This window comes from Anolis carolinensis, chromosome 6 (assembly GCF_035594765.1).
Source record: "Anolis carolinensis isolate JA03-04 chromosome 6, rAnoCar3.1.pri, whole genome shotgun sequence".
NCBI classification, from domain to species: Eukaryota; Metazoa; Chordata; class Lepidosauria; order Squamata; family Dactyloidae; genus Anolis; species Anolis carolinensis.
The window spans coordinates 100,076,484-100,096,408 of NC_085846.1; the positions used below are offsets into that span (position 1 = coordinate 100,076,484).

Genomic DNA, 19,925 nt, shown 5'->3' on the forward strand with positions numbered 1-19,925 from the left:
CAGGGCAAGGAAAGGTCTTTAGTATAATGCCCATAGGCCAGGCATAGCGGGGCAAGTCTTTGTCCTTTAGCAACACAAGGTTTCCCACCTTGAAATTGTCCTCTGGGGTTTGCCAGAGTCTTCTGGTTGGAAGCTGGCTTAAGTATTCGGCCTTCCACCTCTTCCAGAAGTGGTTGGCTAAGGTCTGCACATGCAAAATTGGTGCCACAGTCCGATCGAATTGACTTAATTGGCCCACTGAGGGCTATGAACCTTTTCAATGCGTTTATGAATGATGAAGTGTCCATTCCCTCTGCAACCTCTATATGGACAGCTCGTACTGACAAACAAGTAAACAAAACCGCACATCTTTTGTTATTTACAACACCACCCCTGGTTTTTCTGGTAACAATTTCCCAAGGACCAAACACATCGATTCCCACATGGGAAAAGGGTGGGTCTGTCAAAGTCTTATCCTGAGGTAGTTCTGCCATTAACTGACTTTGACAGTTACGTCTGAGTCGCCGACATTTGACACACTTAAAAATACAACTGTTGACCAACCTTTTGGCATTAACTACCCACAGACCTTCATTTCTAAGGGCTGCCTCAGTTAGAGTTCTACCCTGATGATGGATTTTCTCATGGTAGTGACGAACCAACAACAAAGCAATATGGCTATTGGGGGGTACAATGATGGGGTTCTTTGTACACACTTTGAGTTTAGCCTTAGCTAACCTCCCTCCCACTCTTAAAATGCCCTCCTTGTCTAGAAATGGGTTTAACTCACGCAAGAAACTCCGGCTGGGGGTGTCAAGCCCTTGTTCTAACCTGGCTATTTCTAGACTAAACTCATGCCTCTGAACTGACCTGAATATTACTCCCTTAGCCTTCAACATGTCCTGAACTTGCAAAGGCTGACTATCTTTGCAGACTAAGCGATGTATAAGCCTAGCAACTGCTCTAAGAAGACTGTGCCACTCCGAAAAACGTTCAAAACGGTGTGGTTCCAGGCAAGATCTTTGGCCCATCTTGATTTCTGTGGTTGATTTGCAGGCTTTCACCTCTGCACTTCGTGAGACTTGAGCATTCATAATGTCCGAAAACCTTTGCTCATCTTTCGAGAGCGCTGTGGCTTCGTCTCTCTCAGAGACTTTGAAGATGGAGGAATACTCTGGAGTTATTGCTTGGCAGTAGACCGAGATATGACTTAGGCAACTGCGCACAAGTGTAGGACGTCCACCTTTAAGCACCTGTGCTTGATTGGAGTCCAACGACGATGGTGGGTGCATCTTGTTTATGCACACTGGGCCTATGACTGTCCAGCCTAATGGCAATTGTTGTGCGATAGGTGCACCTGGAGGTCCTTTAACTTGGTCGTTCACACAGAACAAGCTCGGGCAGTCCGAGCCAAGCAAAAGGGCAATGTCCACATCTGGCCGAAAGGCTGGTATAGCATTCTTTAACCGTCGCAAATGTGGATGAGCCTCCACAACTTCTCTAGTTACAATTTGTTTTTTGTTCCGAGGGATGGAGGAACACTCAATCAGGTCTGGCAACTTGAACTGTCTCTTCTGGTCGCAAGAGGAGACAACAAAGCCAGATGCTATGCGACCCTGCAACTTCTTTTTTCCTGCACACGTAGTCATAGTGTAGTCGACCATCTTGGTTTTAAGGTCAAACATGCGGAAGAACTCTGGAGTAGCCAGGGAGGCATCGCTCTGTGAATCCAGGGCCACATAGAGTCTCTTTCTAAGCCAAGGGCTCTTGGCTGGATATACATCCGCTAGGCAGATAGGATGACAAACTCTGTACTGGTGCGAGTCAGAACACAGCTCTGTACAGGCGACTGCTGAAACTTCCACCTGCATCTCTGGAGCGGCTGGCTTGTCGGTGTCTTCGACTGCTGACTTTTCTTTTGGTGAAGCGTTCTCTTTGGGGTGGGAGATGATATTGGAGTTGTGCATTGCGGTGCAATGCTTGAGGCTGTTGCATTTCTCACACTTGATGTTTTCTTTGCAGTTGGATGCAAAGTGTGGAGTTGCTCCACAGCATCTAAAGCAGATTCCCTGCTTTTGAACTAGCTGTTGCCTTTCTTTGTATGTCTTTCTACTAAACTCCCTGCAGTTGGCCAAGCTGTGAGGCTTTTGGTGAATAGGGCAAAGCAACTCTTTTACCTCCGACCTGGGTTCGTCAGTCTTGTGTTGAGTTTCGACTGCCTTTACGCTGACAGGTCTATTGGCCTCTCTAGGTGGTTTCTTGTCCACTTCAGGTGCCTTCTCTGGCTGGGTCCCTTGGTATAAGGTGGGGAGGCCCGTCTGTGGATCATTCCTTTCTCTGGCTGCCCTGGTGATGAACTGGACCAAATGAGAAAATGGAGGGTATGCCTGGGAGTGGGCCTCCTTGTAGTTGAAGACCTCCTGTCCCCAGCGTTCTTGCAAAGTGAAGGGCAGCTTGGTCAAGATCTGCCTCTGGGACAGGTGCTGATCGAGGCACTTCAAACCAGGCAGTTCTGGATTCTCCTTGGCCGACTCTAATTCCGCAAGGAGATCGCTGAGGTCCCACAAGAGTTTGAAGTCTTTGAGTTTTAAAGCTGGGAACCTTTGGAGCTTGTCCATAAGAGATGCTTCAATCTCTGTACTGGCCCCATACCTCTGCTGCAACCTGGCCCAGGCCTTTTCCAGGGCTTTGTCGGGATCGGCTACGTGGGCTGCGTAGATCTTTTTAACTTGTGAGGATGAGGCTGGGCCCAACCATGCAGCCAGAAGAGTCAGTTCTTCCTCAGGCAATAACTTTAAGTCTCTGATTGCTCTCTGGAAGGTGGCCTTCCAGAGAAGAAATTCCTCAGGCTTGTCCGAAAACTTTTCGACACCCTTGTCCTTAAGATCTCTTCTGGGGCTTCTGATGATGGAGACAAGCTGGGACTCCGGCGTCGAAGGGAACAATTGAGGAGTTTGCTGTTGTGGAGTGGACTCCCACCGTGTACCTTGCGTCAACCTTTGGCCTCTTGGAGGGATGACATCGACCACTGACGAATCGATGGTTCCCTGTGCAGCTGTCTGTAGGGGCCAACTAGCACTCGGCCTTGAGGCCCTGATTGACTGACCTAGGGTTTTAGCAGGAGGCACAGGTAGCTCGAGCAAGGGTGAGCTCCCCGCTATGACGCTCTGCTCTGCAGGAAACTCAAAAGTGACTTTGGGGCCCTGCTCTGGGTAAGGAGAGAAGTCTCCCTGTTCCTCATCCGAAAACTGACTGTACATGCTGCCAAGGTGCGCAAACACTTTGGCAGAAGGGTCCTGTATTGGTAACTGGCTTACATTTTCTTCTGTGAGAGGCTCAATTAGGGCCTTGGCCAAAGTCTCAGCCCTTACCCTTTTGGCTGCGGCATCCATCTTTATTCTAAGAATCTCTATACGAGCCTGTTCTATTTGCATTTCGCTTTGTCTACGGGCCTGTTCTATTTGCATTTCGCTTTGTCTTTGGGCCTGTTCCATTTGCATTTCGCTTTGTCTACGGGCCTGTTCCATTTGCATTTCGCTTTGTCTACGGGCCTGTTCTATTTGCAGTCGTTGCTCTTCTTCTTTAAAGGGAAGGGTGAGATCAGCTGCCTTAGCATCAGCCTCCGCCCCCGCTACCTTGCTCTTTAGCTCCAGACGTGCAGCCTCCTTAATGTGCAAGGCAGCTAGGGAAGAGATGGCACTCCCAGCAGCAGAAGACTTGCTAGAGTGGCTGTGTTTAGACGATGCACGCTCCCTTAGTTTAGATACCTGGCTAGAGCGGTTGGACTTAAGACTAAGTGCCACAGCAGGTGATTTCAAAAGATTGGTCTCATGGCTGCATAAGGAAGACTGATTTCCTTTTGGCTCAGACCTTAGATTAACAGGTGGAGAACTAAATTCCAAGGCATCTAGAATTGCCCTCACCTTATTTTCTTTCTCATTAGTGTCAGCTAAGACACTCACTATTTCTAACTCTGAATCCTTGGCGTTAATGCGCTCGAGGACCTGGACTATCTTAGACACCAAACCCCTCCAGAGACCGAAGGTCTCTTCAAGGTCTGTCTGTAATATGGATGGCACCCTTGTAATACCCAAGCTCTCAATTCTGTCCATCAATGTTACAATTCGCTCCCATGCCGAACCTAACCTCACATGGAGGAGCTCCTTTTCATCTATTAGATGGGCTAGCATCTTGGCTGAAGGGTGCTTTATCCTTTGGGGCCTTTCATTCCTACTTTCAGCCTCAGAAGGAGGTATACCATCTGTATCGTCTTGAAATTGCATAGACATTATGTATTCTTAATAGCAAGTAAATTTACAACAAAAGCAAATACAACATATAACACAATGCACAACACTTAACCATAGCAGTATATATCACTAAGTAACTATACTTTACAAAGATTGTGACCTTTGGCGCCAAACTTTGGTAGGCAAGCTGCAAAATGCCAACTGACAGCAACTTGCCACTTGATACCTCCCTTGCCCGAGTGACGTAAACTGCCAAAATGGCGACTTCGCCAAATTTTCAAGCACCTTGTGCTCCGCGGCTCGAGGCCTGCCGCCGAAGGAGCACCGAGGCTGGCTTTGGAAAGGAGGAGAGAAGAGATGCCTCCTCCCCGCTGTGAAGGGAGGTCACCACCGCAGGTCAATGAGGCAGGTCACCACCGCAGGACGATGAGGCAGGTCACCACCGCAGGACGATGAGGCAGGTCACCACCGCAGGACGATGAGGCAGGTCACCACCGCAGGACGATGAGGCAGGTCACCACCGCCAGGCGATGAGGCAGGTCACCACCGCAGGACGATGAGGCAGGTCACCACCGCAGGACGATGAGGCAGGTCGAAGCCGGCCGAGTGCTCCGGCCGAACTCGCAGCAGCGTTGCCAGGCCTGTCCAGGTTCTAGCCTGGTTCTGGTGGGCTTCACGCCTCAGAGCCAGCCAAAGAACTGTCGCTGGTGCTCCGCGGCTCGAGGTCTACCGCCGAGGGAGCCCTGGACGTTGCTGGGAACTGCACAGCCTGTGCAAACCCAGAAAGCCACTGGGCCACGTGCGCACACGCGAGCCAAATAGCAAGGAAATAGAGCCCCACTATTTGACTCCTTCAGGTCTGAGAGCGGGCTCCACTGCCTCAGACGCTGGTAGAGTCTTTAGGTATGCAGACTGAGCTCAGGCGGAAAAGCCGCAGCCTATACTAAAACTTCCTAAACTATAAAAAACTATAAAGCCGTGCAAGCTAGCTGAAGCGGAAAAACCGCTGATCTACCTCAAAACTGTGCCGTCCCCCGGACAATAAAAAGCTATAAAACTGAAACGTGCTGTCCTTTATCCGGGCGAACTGCAAATCCCTATAAGCTGTCCTATAGATATTGAACGACTGAGTCTGGATAACTTCAAAAAAGGATGTTTATTCATACAAGGTTGTAAACCTGGCACAGATCTTAAAGTTGCAGAAAATGAAACAAATTTCTATAGGTTTTAGGTACAGAATTATCCCTGGTTCCAGAAAGCAAAGGTGATTATAAAACCACTATACCCTAATCACGCTGCCTATATTAGAAGGAGAAACTCTTTCCTTCCCTATCTTTACAGCAAAGATTAGTTCTAGAAGCGATGGAATAACCCTGCTCCTCTAACTAGATTTCTTATTCCAGATCAATATAATTCAATACTTATCTAATTTGGATAGGCTTAGATTGGCCTGCTTTTGAGGATGATTTGTCCCAGTTAGCCTTGCACAGCTCCAGCACGTTGGAAAACTATAGCCAGAATGAAGCTCCAAAATGGAGACTAGACCCTGGTAAAAAGGGCGGTCCTAAGATGTTGCACTCTTTGACCAATCACTGCAAAGAAAACTGCAGCCAGCTTTTGCAGATTCCAAGCCACTTTTCCTGGGCTTTGCAGCCAGAGGCTGAAACAAGATGCAAAGGAGGGAAAACAAACAAACGACCAATAGGTAAGGTAAACCATCGTCCTGGGGGACGGAACACTACTGTATTCAGAGATATGATAACTTGCAGTATTCTCCAAACATACTGGGGGGAAAAGCATGCATCAGCTTTCTTTTCTTCTGGGAAGGCTTTCTCCTGTGTTCATTTTGATAAGAAACAAATGTATTTGCCAATAATTTTCTGCCTGATTGTAATTATCTTGTTCTTCCTCCAGTTGAGGCAGATTATCTTTTTTTAAACAAAACATTTAAACAATACACAAATATAAACAATGAAAAATTGTGTAGAACAAAGATAAATAAACCTAATATGGCATAAATGGGTGTGAAATCCAGTACTGTTCATAAGACATACAAACTCTTCCCTATGTCTGTGTGTGAACATGTGTATATGCGAGAGATGGAGAAGGAGCATGAATGTTGGTGTGGAGTGCAGGCCATGGCAGTTTTAAATAGGCATGAAGATTTGGAAGAACAGAAAGCACTGATAAGGATTACCTTAGTGGTAGCCGTTCACAGAGTAACTGTTATGTGATAACACTGACATCCTTGCTTTGATAAGCTAATGAACAGACTTTGTCTCATTAAAAATGGGCCCCAGTTAAAGCCTCAGTGATAAAGCTGAACTTTTCAGCAAACTGTTGTCTAGTTGTTTTGCATTGAAAACTGTTTTTAAGATCCTTTCTTCAAACACTAAAACTGTTTGAAGACAGTGACACTGCAATTCTGTAAACCGTCAATTCTGCTGGAGAAGAATCCCATGCTGTTTTTTCCAATCTTCTTTCCTGGAGAGGAAACAGTCTCTTTTGTTAAAGCTGTGACAAGTATTCTTGCAGAGCATTGTGACAACTCTTATTTTAAGTACATCTTTGTATATTCTCTACCACTTTCTCAATTCCTTTTAGTAGAAAAGTCATGTGGCTGACCTTTTGAGAATGTGCAGCTCTTATTTGTCAGGTGAAGGCATTGCTTAAGGGTTGAAGGACCTATCTTGTATCTTGAAGGCCACAAATCCCTATTGTGCTATTGTTCAGTTTATCTCCTGTGGTTCTATCCTATAGAATCCTGGGATTTGCAGTGTAGGGAAGGGCATTAAGAATTGTCAGTTAGTTCACTCCAATGCTTCACCAAACTACAATTCCCAGAATTCAGTGGGATGGAACCATGGAATAATAAATCCAGGGGGAAATCTTCTCTGAAACTCTGGTGACAGTACAGAGATTGATCAGGAGCCAGACTTCTTATATAGCAGCAGTTTCCTGTGTTCCATTCCTGATTGGTGTAATCTGATTTTCACCCCACAGGAAAGCTTCTGCGGCACATCTGTCATTGTACCAGAGGTTGAAGGAGCCCTTTATTTAAAAGAAGATGGCAAGAAGTCCTGGAAGAGACGTTATTTTCTTTTGCGAGCTTCTGGAATTTATTATGTACCCAAAGGAAAGACCAAGGTCAGGCAAGTCAAAGAAACCCTTTCAAGAAATAAAGCCATTCTTGAAGGTGGAAATAAAGAACTCCCAAAGTGGCATTTTAAGATCAGCATATGGTGCACCTGAGAAGGGTTTCTCTTTGGGCTGCAACACTTGTGCAAATACTGGGATGGAGTTGTTGAACTCCCTTGACACTTCACCTCCCTCCATTCTTGTTTTTTTAAGTAGATAACAAAAAACTGTATTTATTTAAAATCCGGACATGAAAGAAAATTAAAACCCTGAGCTGACAGTTAGGTCATTCACAACAAAACTGTGCCATTACTTTTGGTCTCATTCCCTATGGAAAAGAATTATTTTACAGCTTGCAAACAGTCTGGATTTTTGTCTGTCGAAATGCAGACTTGATCTTTGGCTTATTCAGAGTAAGGCTGGAGAGAAAATCCTCATGCGGCTTTAATAGGATTTATTTCTGTTCTTATTAGTCCTCTGTGCTTTCTGTAGATCTTTCCTGGAGGGACTTTGGAATCCTTTGTCAAATATGCCAAACCTTTCCCCTCCTATATATTATTTATTTAGAAAAACATATAGAAGGGTATCAGAGGTAAGACACTTTGGCAGGGTTTCTGACCTCCATGGGGGACGGAGGACCATACCTCTTCTTTTTCAACTGAAAATCAATCCCAGACATCTACATCTGATTTTCTTTTTTTCTTTTTTGGAGGGGGGTCTAATTTTGTTTTGTTTTTAGGATTGTTCAGATTTTTTAGCTATATGGGTGCTCCAGCCAGCTTTTTAAGACCATTTGGGACTTATTTTTCACACAGACAGGCATGCAATGGGAAGAAGTGAGATGGATGTGACTTGCAGCCACAAAAAAATTGTACATATGATTATACATAGCCCCTGCATGCTTCACTATCCACACCCCAGCCCAGTGAATTCAATGATGGGGGATATTTTAACACTAAGCTATGGAGATTTAGTCTATAGCTCTAGGTTTTGATTAATTAGTGTGGTTTGAATCCTAAGAACTTATTTTTTCCCTCCTTTGTAGTCCATCTGTCCCTAAAAGTCTAAGGGAGGCTAGGACATTCCCCTTCTTGCTTTGATTTTATTGACAAGCAAGGACTTCTCTTATTCCAGTTAAAAACTGAAGGTTTTTAATTCAGTCACTTTAAGACTTTAATTGCAAAAACGTGTTTATTGTTAATAATTCAATTCCATTTTAATGTTTCTCTTTGAATGTTTGAACTGCACCTATACATAAATGTGCCTGTTTTAAATTAGTAAGTTGCCTTAAGTCCCTATTTTGATGAAGCAATTTTTTTGTGTGTGTCAGGAGTGACTTGAGAAACTGCAAGTCGTTTCTGGAGTGAGAGAATTGGCCGTCTGCAAGGACGTTGCCCAGGGGACGCCCAGATGTTTTGATGTTTTACCGTCCTTGTGGGAGACTTCTCTCATGTCCCCGCATGGAGCTGGAGCTGATAGAGGGAGCTCATCCGCGCTCTCCCCGGGTAGGATTCGAACCCGGCAGATTGCAGATCAGCAGCCCAACCTTCAAGTCACAAAGCTTTAGCCCACTACTCCACCGGAGGCTCCTGACGAAGCAATAGATAAAGACAAAGATGAAATAATGATAGTGGCTGATATTCAGTCTTGAGGGACAGATTCAAAACTTAAGAGTTATAGATTCACAACTGGTGCGTACTCAGTAAAACCATACAGTCCTACTGTAGATTTATGTAACACAGAGACTTGAGCTCACCCGAAGAACCAGGAGCTAGCTCCCTCAAAACAGTCCATCATTCAACTTTTGATCGGGATGCAAGGAACATAACATGTCCATACCCCTCCAGCCAGTAAATACAGCTAAAAAAATTAGAAGCAAATCCATGTCCCAAATCCTTGTGACAACTTTGTCTGGTGATGTTTCATTGGAAACGCCATCCTTGCATCCTGATTTGACTACTGGCTCTTAAGGTGGATTCAGGAGGTTGGACCGAGACAGGAGATGTTACTTAGTTATGTAGGGGCCGCTGTGGCGCAATGGGTTAAACCCTTGTGCAAGCTGAACTGCTGACCTGAAGTTTGACGGTTCAAATCCATGAAATGGAGTGAACTTTCATCTGTCAGCCCAAACTTCCCATGCGGGGACATGAGAGAAGCCTCCAAGCAGGATGGTAACATATCCGGGCATCCCCTGGGCAATGTCGGTCACGACTGGACTTAATGTCAAGGGAAACCTTTACCTTTACCTTACATCAGGCATGGGCAAACCAGCTCTCCAGATGTTTTGGACTTCAACTCCCACCATTCCTAACAGCCTCAGGTCCTTTCCTTTCCCCCCTCAGCTGCTTAAGCGGCTGAGGGGGAAAAGGAAGGGGCCTGAGGCTGTTAGGAATGGTGGAAGTTGAAGTCCAAAACACCTGGAGGGCTTAAGTTTGCCCATGCCTGGGATAACTACAGCAGACCTGTCCCTGTTTCCCTCCCAAACAGGAAAAGATTCATCTAGAGGAAGCTGTTCAGTGTCAATGCACACCTTGAGACCTGATATATATATATATATATATATATATATATATATATATATATATATATATATATATATATCCATGCATGTTAAATCTAAAGATGCATTCAACATCACATCTAGCTTCAGCCCCAGTGGTTTGCTTTAAAGCATGATGAAATTTGGGGAAATTCAAAGGCACTGCTATTATGCTTCCATTAAGAAGCATAACATGGGCGTGTGGATCTGTCAGACGCTTCATCCACATCTGCCAAGCTCAGAAGCAAGGTGTGCAAGGAAGAGAAACTTGGTTGCCGTGGCAACCCATTAAGAACAGGTTGTGGTTGTTTCACAGCAGCAGACAAAAGGCTATTTGAGGTGAGAGGAAAACCTGCCCTTTCGCTGCAGCACAGAGCAGATTTATAGATTGACGTTTGCACTTCTTTACAAATAAACCTTCGAACACAACCCTTGGGAAAAGGCCTTATTTTTCAGACACTTTGCAAAAACAAAAGCCACCCTGCTATTGGGATGAGGAAGTAAAAAAGCATCACACAGGAAAGCAAAAACACTTTTTTTCTGATTTGAATTTTCTTTCATCTTTTTTGAGATGAAAGTTTCCACAGATCTCCAAGTATTGAATCGTATCATAAAGTCATATAGTTAGAAGAAACCTCATGGGCCATCCAGTCCAATCCCCTGCCAAGAAGCAGGAAAATTGCATTCAAAGCCCCCGACAGATGGCCATCCAGCCTCTGTTTAAAAGCCTTCAAAGAAGGACCTCCACCACACTCCAGGGCAGAGAGTCCCACAGCTGAACAGCTCTCACAGTGAGGAAGTTCTTCCTAATGTTCAGGTGGAATCTCCTTTCCTGTAGTTTAAAGCCATTGCTCTGCTTCCTAGTCTCCAGGGCAGCATAAAACAAGCTCGCTCCCTCCTCCCTATGATTTCCCCTCACATCTTGATACATGTCCCTCATCATGTCTTCTCTCAGCCTTCTCTTCTGCAGGCTAAACATGCCCTGCTCTTTAAGCCGCTCATCACAGGGCTTGTTCTCCAGACTCTTGATCATTTTGTCGCCCTCCTCTGGACACATTCCAGCTTGTCAATATCTCTTAAATTGCGGTGCCCAGAATTGGACACAGTGTTCCAGGTGTGGTCTGACCAAGGCAGAATAGAGGGGTAGCACGATTTCCCTGGATCTAGACACTATACTCCTATTTATTCAGGCCAAAATCCCATTTGCTTTTTTAGCTGCCACATCACATTGTTGACTCACGTTTAACTTGTTGTCCACGAGGACTCCAAGATCCTTTTCACAAGTACTGCTGTCGAGCCAGTTGTCCCCCATATCAATAGCAGTCTTTGTGATCATGTGCCAGTTCTCAGTTACAGTATCTAACGCAATGTATGTTTTGATTTTTTAGACATCCCGGGATCTGGCCTGCTTCATACAGTTTGAGAATGTAAATGTGTATTATGGTATTCAATACAAAGTGAAATACAAGGCACCTACGGACTACTGTTTTGTTTTAAAGGTTAGTATAAGAAAAATAAAATCTATGAATTGATGCATAATCCTATATCACAGTTAAGTGTACTGGGGTCATCCATGAATAAGTTTGAAAGTCTCAAAAGTAGAGCATAATCTGTTAATAGCTTTATCTATAAGACATTAACAGTGTACTGAGCAGTCAATTCCAAGGTAAGCCTTTCTGCACAATTTGATCTTGGAAGTGCCATAGAAATCAATGCAAGTTTATTTCTGAATAGACAGGGATAGACAGGTTAATCTTTTTGCAATTGCTGTATATGATACATCTACATTGTACAATTAATGCAGCTTGACTCCACTTTAAGTGTCATGGCTCAAGGCTATGGAAACTTGAGAGTTGTAGTTCGGCGAGGCTCTATTGCTATTAGCAGAGAATTCTCAAGTGATGCTTCTGCACTCTTTTTTTGGCAGAGAAGGCTAAAGACCTTGTAAAACTACAATACCAGAATCTCATAGTATTGAGCCACCGCAGTTTTAAGTGGGGTCAAACTGCATTAATCCTAGTGTAGCCCAATGCCCCATATTTTCTCTGCTTATGGTAGTAGAGTAATTTCACATTTTAATTCTGTATATCCCATTAAACAGAGTGATCACCTAATCTAGCATTTCCCAGTTTGGTGCCTTCCAGATTTATTTATTTATTTACTATTTACTTTATTTTTATCCTGCCTTTCTCCCAGTGTAGGGACTCATGACGGCTAACAATAAATATGACTCTGTGCAAATTGAGGCACATCTACACTGTAGAGTTAATGTAGTTTGATACCACTTTAACTGCCAAGGTTCAGTTCTATGGAATCATGAGAGGCTTCAGCCTTCTCTGCCAAATAATGCTGGTGCTTGACCTAACTACAACTCCCAGGATTCCTCTGCATTGCGCCATGGCAGCTAAAGTGGTGTCAGACTGCATTAATTCTTCAGTGTGGCTGCACTCTAGTGACACTGTGAGTAGCCTGATTGTAGGAAGGTGACTCACAAAGCCTGCTGTCTTTTGTGTCCATCAAGGAAACAGACTCCTGGTAGCTGCTTTAGGATGCCTTTCTGTAAATAGACCCCAATAATTTCAGTTCATTTGCAGCCATTATTCTTGTGTTGTCTGCAATCCTTTCTGAGACCAAGAGACTAAATTCACCTTCCAAGCATGATGGAATATGGCATGTCTTCTGCAGATTCAAAAAGCCACTGGCACAAAACCCATAGCCTTAGCTTTAAAAAAAAAAAAAAAAAAACCCTCAGTCGACAGTAGCAAGGTAATCTATATGTAAATTGGCTCGTTTAGTCAGTCTGTTGTGTCTCTGATACTGGGAGAATTTAATTATGCGTTTATTGGTGAAGGTTTTGCTTGAGTAACCTGAGAGTAATGGTGCATAATGTGGAATTAATCTAGGGTGAAAGAATTGGTGCCCTGGGAGCAGACTGGCACAATAGTCTCAACATAGTACATACACCATTTCTATTCCTTAGTACCTGCCCTTTTAAGCCATCCTGCTGCATTTGCTTCATAACCTTCAGAGATATATTTTGTTGATAATCTCTAAGAAATCAACTACCGTTTCCTTTCGTAACAGCCTTGGCTTTCTAGAGCTAGTTCACATCATATTCTTTATAGTTTGCCATGTGTTGCAGACAGTTGTTATCATCGTTTTTATTTTGAACTCTGCTTTTCTCTCTGGATTGAATCCCAAAGACATTAGACTGTTATTATGAGCCTTAGAAGATCTGAGTTCTAATCCTCACCAAGGGCGCATCTATACTGTGAAATGAATGCAGTTGGACACCACTTTAACTGCTGTGGCTCAATACCATGGAATCATTGAAGTTGTAGTTTTACAAAGTTTTCAGCTTCCTCAGTCAATACTACAAATCCCAGTATTCCATAACTTTGAGCCATGGCAGTTAAAGTGGTGTCAAATTCCATTAATTCCATTAACACCAGCACAATACAGGATGTTTGAAATAGAACTCCCTATTCACCATTTAAATTAAATAGTGAATAGGGAGTTCCCTGTATAAAGCTGAAATTGGTAAGTTTTTTTAAACTGCGTCTCAAGACACCTCCTTGGAAATGGGTGGGGCAGGAAACAACAAAAGGTTTCTAGTTGATCTTCACAGTTTTACAATTAACCGATGAGAGTGTTATCGTATAGTAAACATGTGGACATGGTTTATCACTTGCTTTGGCTTCTTAGAAACTTAGGGTGCTTGTGATGCTAATTTGCAAGCAGGCAATGCTTATTTGGGGATAGTATTTGAAAATAGTGAAAGGTTATATTTTCCTCAACTATCTGTATTTATTTGTCATTTCCTGCAGTGAGTAGTGTACACATATCTCCCTTTTCCTATTTTTTCCTCACAATAAATCCTAACAAGTAGGGTCAGGCTGAGAGTGTGTGCATCTGACCCAAAGCCACCCAATGAGTGTCATGTCTTGGGCTGCATCTGCACTGTAGACTTAATGAAGTTTGGCATCACTTTAACTGCCACGTCTCAATGCTGTGGAATTTTGGGAATTTTTGTTCTGTGAGGCATTAGCAGCAGTCTTTGGCAGAGAAGGCTAAAGACTTTGTAAAACTACCACTCCTATGATTCCATAGCATTGAGCCAAGGCAGTTAAAGTGGTATCAAACTGAACTAATTTCACAGTGTAGACGCACCTATGGTAGGGATTAGAAGTCATGTCTTCTGAAGCCCATTCAAACACTCTGAACCTCTTTGGGTCTCAGTCCAGAGATACTAGCAGGGCACAAAATAATGATGATAACAGCAATAACAACAACTGCACTGTCTCTGAAAACCACTGCATTTCCTGAAACCCTTCCTCCCACATATCCTTGAAACAGAAGCCTTTTACTCAGAAGTAAAGTATCTGTGTTTACCTTTACAAAAGTATGCCATAGCCTTTGAGATACTTGGGCCATGATTGCTTTGAATTTTTTAGCTCTAATGAAAACATTTGAGAGGGAAGAGCAATGAGCCCGAGATTCTAAATAAATGCTCTGCACACTCAAACCCACGACACTATTTCAGCTTCCTTCCATTTTTCAGAGATGAAGTTTTTTCATACATTTGGACGAGAGGAAGAAATCATTTCCAAAAGAAATAACCAAATATCTGCATTGCTTCCTGATGATGCAGCCTAAAAATCTGTCAATGGCATAGATTATTTGTCACCTTAAATATTAGAATTACTGAAACGTTTCAATTAAAATACAGTACATATTTTACAAAACTCTTTTTCCAGCTGCTAACTCTGGAAAATAATACAGTTGCTTAATCAAAGTGAATTGTGGTTCATGAAAGTTTATGCCATAATAAATGCCTTTGGATTTGGTGCCGCAAATTCACAAATTTGTAACAGAAAAACAGGCTTTGGCAGGTCTGGAAATAAAAACATTGAAAAGTATCTGATGCCATCTGCTGGATGTCACAGATTCCTACAACTTGACCTTCTTTTAAAAGTTTTCATTATTTAATAGTGGCAAGATTAAATTCTAAATGTGGGTTGATTTGTTTTTATACCTTGATTTCATGAGTTTCTATGATCTCCCAGAGTCTTAGTCAAATACACAAACTAAGTACTACACTATGCTGGCTCATATGTCAATGGATTTTCATGTAAATCATATTTTTATTGCTACTATATGTCAGCGGGCTTTCATGTAAACCAGTCTAGAATTCCTTTGGTAGGTATATAAATGGACCCAAATAATGGACTTCACTGCTAGATCTCTTTGTACAAGCCTAAAGTTTGCAAATTCTCCAGTAAACACAGACTGTCTCCATTACGTTTAAACCCTTCAGACTTAGAAACATTCATTTTGTAATCAACCTGACAACCACAAATAAATTAACACACAATCAACTTGCAGCAGTGGGTTCTTCTGTGTTTCTCAAAAATCTGCTTGCTTTTTTAAAACTATAGCTAATACATTTATCTCTCAGTTATGACAATCCACATTAGGCACCCACTGGTTACATATTCAGAACTTATTTATTTTGTGTCAAAAGCATTGCATAAATAAATAAGTTTAAAAGTGATAAAAATAAAGGGAGTACAAGCAGCTAAATAATATTAGACCAGAAACGGGCAATAGTGACTGCATTGTCTGTAGCTTTAAACAGTTCTTCCTCTGTGCATGAGGCAGGGCATTGTGGGCAAGCATACAGATGCTGAGTTGTTTTTTCTACTCCACAATCACACAAAGTAGAGGATTCTTCTAGGTAGTGCCATTTTGCCAGGTTGCCAACACTTCTAAGTCTGTTCAAGGACTTCCAAGTTGCCCATTCTTGGTTCCCTGGAGGAAGACCCTCATGGGGGGCCATCCAGTTGGAATTGCCTGATTTTGTTGCCCACAGGGATATTCTTGCTATTGCTGAAGGAACGTTAAGAGGAGTGGTGGTTCTCATGAAACTTTTCCTTGATTTGAGTCTACTGGGAGGAGGCTGATAGCCATACAGTGGGTGGCTTTCACAGTGTTCAACCTTATTTCTATCTCAATTGGCAGCAACTTCCTGTCACATCAGGAGAATAATATACTCAGAATCATAGCATGTATTAGCAGAGAATCATGTTGTAGCTATTTCAAACCAAGCTTCCACCCAACATATGTATCTGTAATAAAACAAAATATTTTGTAACTTGTTGCACAAATATTGACAGCGAGCAATGCTCTGGTGTGCTTTATAATGCCTTGCTCACGCATAGGTGCTTAATTAATTTGAAGTCATTTCTATTTATCTACTTTAATTTTAGCAGATTTTAGTGATACATTTTTCTTCTGATTTGTTATTGTCAGCATCCTCAGTTACAGAAGGAGTCACAGTATATCAAATACTTGTGCTGTGACGACCGGCAAATGCTACATCAGTGGGTGACTGGCATAAGAATTGCAAAGGTAAGGAGGAAATGTTTTTTTCTTGATAATATGAGGAAAATGGAATGGTGAAATGTAAGAAATAAGCATAAGCTGGTATCTTGTCCTTGAGCTTCCAGCATCGCAACTCACTTTTTGGGTATTGTGGAGGTTGGAATTCTTAAGTGGCTGAAGAGACCTATTCTTGATCTGCATGTTCTCCCGCAGTGAGGACATTGGTTTCCAGGTGGAAGGCGGTCCCGGTCAGGGTTGGCTTGACGGGCCTTCCTTTTGGCATGTTTCTCCCTTAAGCTCTCCATTTGTGCCTCTTCGAACTCCGCAGCACTGCTGGTCACAGCTGACCTCCAAATAGAGCGCTCAAGGGCCAGGGTTTCCCAGTTCTCAGTGTCTATGCCACAGTTTTTAAGTTTGGCTTTAAGCCCATCTTTAAATCTCTTTTCCTGCCCACCAACATTACGTTTCCTGTTCTTGAGTTCAGAGTAGGGCAACTGCTTTGGGAGACAGTGATCGGGCATTCAGACAACGTGGCCAGTCCAGCAGAGTTGATGGTGTAGGAGCATCGCTTCAATGCTTATTTGTTATCTATATGTCTAGTTACAGGAAAATAACCTGTATGCATCCCTGTCTCTGCCATGTTGGTGGTTGTCAAGGACAGAACGCCACAAGATTCAAAGTAACAGAGTTTATTAGATTACAGAACTCAAAAATGCCCGTAAAACACAAGGGCCAGGCAGTTTTTGCCTTTAGGAGCAAAAAGGGGCAAAAGTAAATGTTCAAAAGATAAACCGGATTAAACCGGAGTTTAATCCGGGTAAAAACAAACTGCTTGCTTCAGCCTGGGTATAAACGAAACGAAAGCCAAGGAACAAAAGATACAAAGAATGCAACTAATTGGCAGCAGATTCCTCTCTGCTGCCAACACTGTGCTTAGAGTAACTTGCGTCGCTCCCCCACACACACAGCAGACAGGATCTCCAACACGAGTAAATCAGCCAAGGATTGTAGCAGTTGAGTAGACCAGTTCCGTTCCGTAGATCAAAGCCAGAAGCAGACGTTTGTAGTTTTTCCAAGTCCAAGAAGGGGGGGGAAGACAAGCCGTGGTCAGTTCAGTCCGAGTTCTCAAAGCAGGAGATGGCGTCCGTCAAGAAGACGACGGAAGGTCAAGCTAATAAGAGTAAGCACAGGTTTGCACAAACAAATGCCCACACAATCCCTCCCGCCGTCTGACCCTGGATTCCAATCAACTTACGTCACAGCACAGGAAAGCACACAAGTCTTCAGGGAAGCGTCCCACACACACACGGATCCCAAGCGTTTGCCCAGATTACCTTGCCCAACGCAATTTGCAATTGCTCTCAAGCCCCATTTTATGCCAGTTACAAATCTTCATCACTGTCAGCTGTCCTCGTTAACCCGGGCGTTTCCTCATCACTTTCCTCGTCAGAGCTGGAACACCTCTGACTACGCCCAACAGCATCTCCAGCTGTGGATCCCGTCCCATCCCTCCAGCTAAACCATGGGTCTAATCCTGAAGGTCCCCATTCATCTTCTGTCCCATCATGGCCAGTGGCACCCACTTCCTCCCTTACCCGAGTCCAATCCATCTCATCCTCCTCTGAGCTAACCAGCCCCTCCTCCATTCTCTCCGTAAACCCTTCGAAAGACTCCTCGTCAGATGGTGCTGCAAATATGTCTCGCAGTCTTTTTCTCTCTCGCTCCTCGAGAGTATCTGACTCTCGAGGAGTCTTACGCCCACGTCTGTCAGTAACAGAGCCATGAGGCTCAATCATAACACTATCCCCTCTCACAAAGGCCTCCTCCCCCGATGGCGGAGAAGTGGCAGTGATACCCTCCGCTATAGCACCACGACGACTAGAGGTATCAAGTTTCAACAGCGAACGATGAAAGACTGGATGGACCTTTAAACTAGACGGTAAACGCAAACGAAACGCAACAGAAGAAATCTTTTTAACGATAGGAAAGGGACCCAAATACCGAGGCGCAAACTTTCCCCCAGCCTGTTTAATATGTTTGGAAGATAACCACACCAAATCCCCTTCTTCCAACTCCTCCCCTGCCTGCCTGTGGCGGTCAGCCTGAGTCTTCTGCGTTGCCTTAGCTTCCAACAGTAAGCGACGGGCAACGTCATGCAATGCAGCCATTTCCGAAGAGCGGTACACAGGGTCCGAAGAGACCACATTGGTCGACGGCGCCACACCTCCCCGTGGGTGAAAACCATAAGTTAGCTCAAATGGCGTATGCTGACTAGACGTGTGCACCGCATTGTTGTAAGCAAATTCCGCCACCGGTAACCACTTTACCCAAGCCGTGGGTTGATCTAAACAAAAACAACGCAGATACTGCTCTAAGAGCCCATTAACCCGTTCCGACTGTCCATCCGTTTGCGGATGGAAAGCTGAAGACACGTTTAACTTAGTCCCCAAACACTCATGGAAGTGTTTCCAAAAGCGTGACACAAATTGCGGAGCCCTATCCGAAATAATCACCTCGGGTGCTCCGTGCAAACGATAGATGTGCTTTGTAAATAGTAAGGCCAACGTAGGGGCCGCCGGAATGGTTGAACAAGGAATAAAATGAGCCAGTTTACTAAATAAATCCACCACCACCCAAATACAAGTATAACCCCCAGACTTAGGCAAATCTGAAATAAAATCCATGGAAATGATTTGCCATGGCCTCTCCGGAACAGGTAAAGACGATAACAACCCTCTAGGGCGCCCAACAGGCGTCTTACTCTGCTGACAAACGGCGCAGCTGTCACAAAAGCGCAGAATGTCTTGCCGCATCTTTGGCCACCAGTAGCTCCTGGTGATAAGCTGTACGGTCTTGAACCTGCCAAAGTGCCCAGCCATGGGTTCGTCATGGTGGGCTCTAATCACCTCCAACCTGAGGGTCCCTACTGGTACGTAAACCTGCCCCCTACGCACCAATACCCCGTCTTGATCCTGGAGATGCGGCAGTATGGTACGGTTACCTGCAGAGAGCAGCATCAGTTGCTCCTGAGTCCACACATCATCCTTCTGAGCCTCAAGGATCTGGTCATGTAACCCAAGCTCATTATCTACAACACACAGAGAGGCAGTAGGCAAGATGGTCTGACATACTACCTGCTCATTGGTCTTAAATTCCGGCTTGCGGGATAAAGCATCGGCCCGCAAGTTTGCCTTCCCCTCCACGAACTGCACCTTGAAGTTAAACCTGGAGAAAAACAAAGCCCAGCGGATTTGACGCTGGTTTAACTTCTTTGCTGTTTGCAAGTGCTCTAAGTTCTTGTGATCAGATCTGACCACGATCTGGTGCCGTGCCCCTTCAAGCCAGTGCCGCCACACCTCAAACGCCACCTTAATCGCCAACAACTCCTTCTCCCATATGGTATAGTTCTGCTCGAAGGGTGTTAGTTGCCGCGAGTAAAATCCACAGGGACGCAAGGTCCCTGAGGAATCCTTCTGAGACAATACAGCCCCCAACGCGTAGCTAGAAGCGTCCGCTTCTACCACGAACGGTCTGTCAACATCAGGATGGGTTAGTATGTTGTCCGATTGAAAACTAGACTTTAGTTGTAGAAACGCCTCGTGAGCTTCCCGCCCCCACACAAATGGCTGTTTCTT

General features: G+C 44.2%; 1 protein-coding gene across 2 annotated transcripts in view; it reads left to right on the forward strand.

Moving 5' to 3' along the window:
• The window catches only part of apbb1ip (amyloid beta precursor protein binding family B member 1 interacting protein), a 61,664-nt gene that overhangs the window by 34,276 nt on the left and 7,463 nt on the right, over positions 1-19,925 (forward strand). For both annotated transcript variants that reach the window (XM_008112394.3, XM_003222058.4), the window contains exons 9-11: positions 7,233-7,376; positions 11,295-11,405; positions 16,219-16,317. In XM_008112394.3, coding sequence (XP_008110601.1) covers positions 7,233-7,376; positions 11,295-11,405; positions 16,219-16,317 — 354 coding nt within the window. The remainder of the gene's footprint in view (positions 1-7,232; positions 7,377-11,294; positions 11,406-16,218; positions 16,318-19,925) is intronic.